General features: G+C 55.5%; 1 protein-coding gene across 1 annotated transcript; it reads left to right on the top strand.

Moving 5' to 3' along the window:
* Positions 1-3,362: 3,362 nt before the first annotated feature.
* Positions 3,363-5,847, top strand: SOX3 (SRY-box transcription factor 3). The gene has a single exon (XM_006115453.5). It carries the CDS (start codon positions 3,522-3,524, stop codon positions 4,458-4,460), a length of 939 nt encoding a protein of 312 aa, XP_006115515.2. The 5' UTR covers positions 3,363-3,521; the 3' UTR covers positions 4,461-5,847.
* Positions 5,848-6,153: the final 306 nt, after the last annotated feature.

The raw sequence follows: 6,153 nt of genomic DNA on the forward strand, positions 1-6,153 counted from the left end.
CCCTAGCCGCGCTCGGTTCTGCCTGGAAATCCGAGCGGTGATGCTGCAGGGGAATCCTGCTGTCTTGAGTGAGTTAGCTGGGGGGAGGGGGGGGGGGTAGTGCACCCAGAGTGTGTTGCCAGGTGAGGCCCATAGGGGGCGCCACGGGGAGGCAGCCTGCCGTGGTACCCTGGTAGGAGTGCGCGCGGCCCAGATGCTTTTAACAGCTGCTTTCTGCCTTTCTTCTTCCCTCGGGTCCAAATCCCAGCTCACAGACCGCGGGAGGGGGGGGGGGGATTACTCCGCTTATTTTGCATCTCATTGATTGATTCTCCCCTTGCTAATTCCGATTGGGCTCCCCGCGCTATTTCTGGCGCTGAGCCATTTCGAGCTATCTTTTAAAAATACTTCATCCGATTTGCTGGTATATAAAATCAGGCATGAGTCCAATTTTAGAACTGCTTCCAAGAAACTTCGTAGGCAGCAGCAAAAGCTTTGCACGGGAGCACATTTTCAGGAACCCGAAAATAAGACGAATGGTACCGATAAAGAATTATATTTACTTGCTCAATCCGCCTTTTATTGCTATGATAGAAGAGACACGTGGTCGCTCTTGCAAAATAATTGCCTTGCTTTGAAATAATCTGCATATCAAACCGTTGCTTCGATTGTGTCTATCTGTGGGCATGTTTCAATCCAAATTATTTCCGTTTAGTTTTACACTGGCTCGGGGCAAATTAAAATACAGGATGAAACTTAATCTGGCATTTCAAATTGTGGCCAGTTTTAATCTCTCTAATTTTTCGGCATTCAAAATAAAGAGCGCTGTATAAAATGCTCCTCTCATTTCAACCGTCTGCTTCTTTTTCGTTGCGTACGAACAATCTAGAGATCATTAAAACGCAGGGCAGGGCAAAATAACTAACGAACCAAAGTTCATCTTCATTTGTTTAAACGATTATTCAAAGCAAATAAGTGTAAACTCCAGAGAATCGTTCTTATATGGGAGCCGGTTAGACTTTATACCCGTAGTGGTGGACTAGTGGAAATATTTGGCACTATTGATGAAAAGAACGGTGATTAAAACTGTCAAATCTGTTATGAAACGGTGGGGGGGTGTACTTTAAATCATAGAGTTAATACATTTAGATATGGTCATGTCCTTCAAGGAGGTTGTGTTTCTGGAGTCGAATTTTTTAAAAAAATCAACCAAGCTTTGACTATACCACAGCAGAGTGTGTGTTTCCAGCTCAAAAAGTTTCAGCGGGGTAGCCGTGTTAGATATTCTGCGCTCCAACAACTGATCATTTGCCAGAGTAACTATTTCAACACTTGCTACATGCATACATCGTTCAGATCCCACCGAGTTTCCAAAGACAATCTCGCCACCATTCACACATATCAAAGTGACAGTTTTCTTTTTTTTTAAGGGGACCCCGTTTTATTCCCCCGTCCGTAGAAGCGGCGAGGCATGGTGGGCTGGAAAGTGTGGTGGGTTTTTTTTGTTTGGGATTTGTGTGTGTGTGTCTGCTGGGAAAGTCGGGTGCCGCTTTGCGAGCGCTCCCGGGCTGGCTGCAGGCTGCGCTGGGCTCCGGTAAAACCGAGCTCTCTCGGGGCTGATTCTCAGCGTGAAGCAGGCTTGCGGAGGGGCAGCGGTGCTATTTTTTGTAAAATGTGCGTCCATCCTACTGCTTCAGCGCACTGCCCCGGAGAGGCCCCCTCTTCCTTGGGAATTAGCCTCGTTATCTTTATTGGCTCCCTTTTACAAGACACCGGCTGCGCTGAGCATCTTCTCTGTGTAACTGAATAACTTCTCTCGGGTCAGACGATGTTTCTTTCCTAGACGTTTTTCGTCCACCCCCGGTCCCTCGGTGAAGTAATTGTTCTCAGCCCCCCACTCCGGAGTCTGCTCCGAGTTACACCGCTGGCAATCCGCAGTGAGTTACTCCGGATCTCACCCCGTGAGCGGATCGCTGGCTTCCTTCCACCGCCTTCCCCAAGTCGGTGGCCTTTGGAGCTTGTATCTTATTTGAGTAAACTGTGGGATGCGGAGGGGGGGAGTAGTCACAGAGCAGAGGAGCTGGGCTTTGAATCCCCCTCCTCCATGCTTCCCCTGATGCTGCAGGGCCGGAGGGAGAGGTTAGGCGGGACAGGCGGCTGCGGGAGCGCTATGCCTTTAAGCAGCTCCTGGCCCTGACTGTCCTCGCAGGTGTGGGTGCTGGGGGGGGGGGGGGCGGGGGGAGGCGAGGGCCCTTTGATTGACAGCCCCGCGAGCTCCGCGCAAGCCTCCCCCACAAAGTTTCCTTTCACTCCACGGGGACTGTGCTGTTGCCATGAAAACGGATTTTGGCAAGCGCCCGCCCCTCCCCCCTGGGGGCAGCCGACTGGAAAAAGTAAAGTGGCAAAGAAGGGGAAGGAGGTTGGGGGGCAGAGCATGCCAGGCCAGTCCTCCCCCCCCCCCCACTGAACACGGCCCCTCCCCCGATTACCAGGGAGTCCGGTCAGAACCCAGATAACCAGCCCCGCTATCCCAGATCTCCAAGCTGCGCTGGGGGCCGCAGTGGGAGCCATAACAGGGGCCGTGTCCTTGTCTAACCTGAACAACAAAGAGCCTCGGGACGGGGACGGGGACGGGGACGGGGACGGGGGCGGAGGGGGGGCCGGTATTTCCAGCATAAAGGGAATTGAAGCCCCGTTTTCCCCTTGCTCGGAGAGCCAGGCTTCCGCGCAGCCTTGCAAGATGCCCGGGGAGAAGAGGGGAGTTGGCCTCTTCCCTAAGGAGAGCTGGAGTCGCCTCTGCCCCCTTGCTTCCCTACTCACTGGGGACTAGCTTAACGCGGCTGCGGAGTCACTGCGGGGCTGCTCTCTCCCAAGGCCTGGGCGGGCGAACGGGGGTGGAAAAACAGCTGCGCGTCCCGCACTGGATCAGAACCGCCCTATGTGCCCCGCCGCGCACTGATGGAGCTGGGGGGCCCGCGCCCCGGCCCTGCACAGATCAGCCCTGCCGCGCCCTCCCACGTCGGGGAGCGTGTTTCAAGCTCTCCCCTCTTCCCCCCAACAAACCGGTTGCTTGGCTCGCTGCGCCCGTGGCCTCTTGCGGGGGGGGGGAGGATGGGGGGGGATTCCAAAACCAAACCCACCCAAAGTTGCCTCCCCAAGATCTGACGGCGGTAAAGTGGGGGTGGGGAGGCCAGGCCCCGGCTCCTGCGCGGGGGGAGGGGGGCGCCAGGCGAGGGGGGAGGGGCAGCGCGCCCGGGAGCCCCTAAACTCCAACTTTTTTTTTTTTTTTTTAACCAGCTGGTCAATTACCCTCCGTCAGGGCCTGTCGGGAGCCGCGCGCTGATTGGCTGCCGGCTGCTCATTTATAGGCCGTCAATCATCTCCCCCCGGCACTGGGAGCGCACCTAAGGGGAAAGCGCCCGGGCAGCGCGGAGCTTGGCCGTGGTGCAATAGCGCGCCCGGCCCCGAGCCTCTCCCCGCGGCGGCAGAAGCAGCGCGCCCGCCGGCCCGCCACGCTGGCGCACCTGCTGCCGGCCCCGGCCATGTACAGCATGCTGGAGGGCGAGCTCAAGAGCCCCCCGCCCGCCCCAGGCGGCCCCGCGGCAGCGGGGGCAGCGGGGAAAGCTGGCGGCGGGGGAGCGGGCGGCGGCGGCGGGGCTGACCAGGACCGGGTGAAGCGGCCCATGAACGCCTTCATGGTGTGGTCGCGGGGCCAGCGGCGCAAGATGGCCCAGGAGAACCCCAAGATGCACAACTCGGAGATCAGCAAGCGCCTCGGGGCGGACTGGAAGCTGCTGAGCGACGCGGAGAAGCGGCCTTTCATCGACGAGGCCAAGCGGCTGCGGGCCGTGCACATGAAGGAGTATCCGGATTACAAATACCGGCCCCGCCGGAAGACCAAGACCCTGCTGAAGAAGGACAAATACTCGCTGCCCGGCAACCTGCTGGCCCCCGGCGCGGCCAGCGCCGTCAGCAGCCCCGTGGGGGTGGGCCAGCGCCTGGACACCTACGCGCACATGAACGGCTGGAGCAACGGGGCGTACTCGCTGATGCCCGAGCAGCTGGGCTACGGGCAGCACCCGGCCATGAACAGCCCGCCGCTGCCGCAGATGCACCGCTACGACATGGGCGGCCTGCAGTACAGCCCCATGATGTCCACGGCGCAGACCTACATGACCGCGGCCTCCACCTACAGCGTGTCCCCCGCCGCCTACGGCCAGCAGCCCAGCTCGGCCATGGGCCTGGGCTCCATGGGCTCGGTGGTGAAATCCGAGCCCAGCTCGCCGCCGCCGTCCATCGCCTCCCACTCCCAGCGGGCCTGCCTGGGGGACCTGCGGGATATGATCAGCATGTACCTCCCGCCCGGCGGGGACAGCACAGACCCGGCCGCCTTGCAGGGCAGCCGATTGCACAGCGTGCACCAGCACTACCAGAGTGCCGGCACGGGGGTAAATGGCACGGTACCGCTGACTCACATCTGAGCCCCGCTTCCCGGCCCCCGGGCCGCGTGGCTCGCGGGAGCAGACTCGGACTGGGGGCTACTAACCCCGGGGGACTCTTTGCGCAGAAGCGCGGTCGGTGTCTCGTGTGTTGGGGTACGGACGCCCAGGGCTGTGCGGACTCTTTCCTCTACCCGAGCCCAACAAGCGGCTAGGAGCGGCCGCAGCAACTTTTTCCTGGTTTCTGATAGGTTGGCGCGCTCTCTATTTTATTCTTTTAAAAATAATTACAGAAGCCGTTTTAAAAGTCTTGTACATGAGTGTAGAGGTGGAATGGAAACGTGGCGGGCTTTCTTCAAGCTCAGATGTTTACATTATTATTTTTTTTTTGTTGGTCGCTTTTTTTAAATAACTTTGCCCCTCCCTCCCCGTATCCTGCTTGAGGGTTTTATCCAAATCTGTGTAGCTTTCACGACCTCTCTTTTTTTTCAAAAGGGAGGAGGGGGGAGGAAAAAGCTGTGCGGGTCGCAAACGCAAGTCTGGTTTTTTGTGTTGTTTTTTTAACTTATAGTAAGTTGTGTGTTTGAGGTTGTTTTTTTTTTTTCCCTTAAACTTGTAAACTTCTGTAAACCGGTTTGTGACTTTTGACTGTGATACGTTTTGACATATCAGCCCGCGAACCAAACGTTTTAGTTTTTCTCTCTCCGGTTTCTTAAAGACTTTGCAACACTCCTTTCTCCCCTAATCTTCCCCCCTCCCCTCAAAGAAAAAAAGGTCAATAAATTTTATAACGGGCACTTCCCCAGTCTCGTGGCGATTTGTACGGCAGGTTGGGGGGTGCAGCCCCAGCTCAAACTGGGAGAGCAAGTGCTTGTAATGTGATTCTGGTGACCAGTGTAAAACAAAAGCCCGTCGAGGTTTAGACCAGCGCCTTTTAAGAGCAGAACGGCGCAGTGTGAACGCTGAACTCCGCTTTCCCGCTAGGGAAACGCTGAAAATGAATGATTTAAAAACTAAGACGGCGATCGGTGTTTGCAATAGCGATCTTTCCTGATAAAGGCGTTGTAGTCGAAAAATAGCTTCTTAGTCTGGTTAAATTTCTCCTGGGGCCGAGGAGCAACACGGCGCAGAAAGGATGGCGGGTGACTTGAATGTTCTCATAATCAGCGACTCGCTTATTTACAGAAGTGGGAGACACTTGTTGCCTCGCCAGAGACATTTCGCCTTCCGGTCTGGGTGGCGGATAAAAAAGTGCGGTTTAAATTTTGTCTGGGGCTGCCAGGAAACGTGAGCTGGGCTACTAACCGCCCTCGCCCCCCTCGGAGAAATCTTCCCGCGATTGTATTAAAAATGAATGGTTACAAGAGTCCCCCGGGGAATAAATAATTTAACGTTTTAACGGTGGGTTGATCAGTATTTTTAGTCAGCAAACTCCCAGCCTGGCGTAGTCTGTCGAGATCGCTACTAGGTTCCAATTTCATGTGTCCTCCAAAGACAACACTTAGCTCGTACTTCAACTGTGCTCCTATAATTTGGAGTGAACGATTTTATACACAAATCGAGCTGTCCTGCCGACTCCGCTTTTGAAAACCGAATTAACGTCATTCCCTTCGCGTAGAAATTCAGCGCTTGAGACTCATGAAATTAATACCGAATCTATCCTTCAAAAAAGTGTAACATTGCATTACTTTTTTCCTTATCGTTTAGTCTTGCACACCTGTTACTCTGCATTTCT

The sequence above is a fragment of the Pelodiscus sinensis genome, chromosome 13 (genome assembly GCF_052426305.1).
Source record: "Pelodiscus sinensis isolate ZL-2025 chromosome 13, ASM5242630v1, whole genome shotgun sequence".
Lineage (NCBI taxonomy): Eukaryota > Metazoa > Chordata > Testudines > Trionychidae > Pelodiscus > Pelodiscus sinensis.

Bases quoted from the DNA above. Each gene is read 5' to 3' on its own strand.
- SOX3 (XM_006115453.5), top strand. From the start codon at position 3,522: ATGTACAGCATGCTGGAGGGCGAGCTCAAGAGCCCCCCGCCCGCCCCA.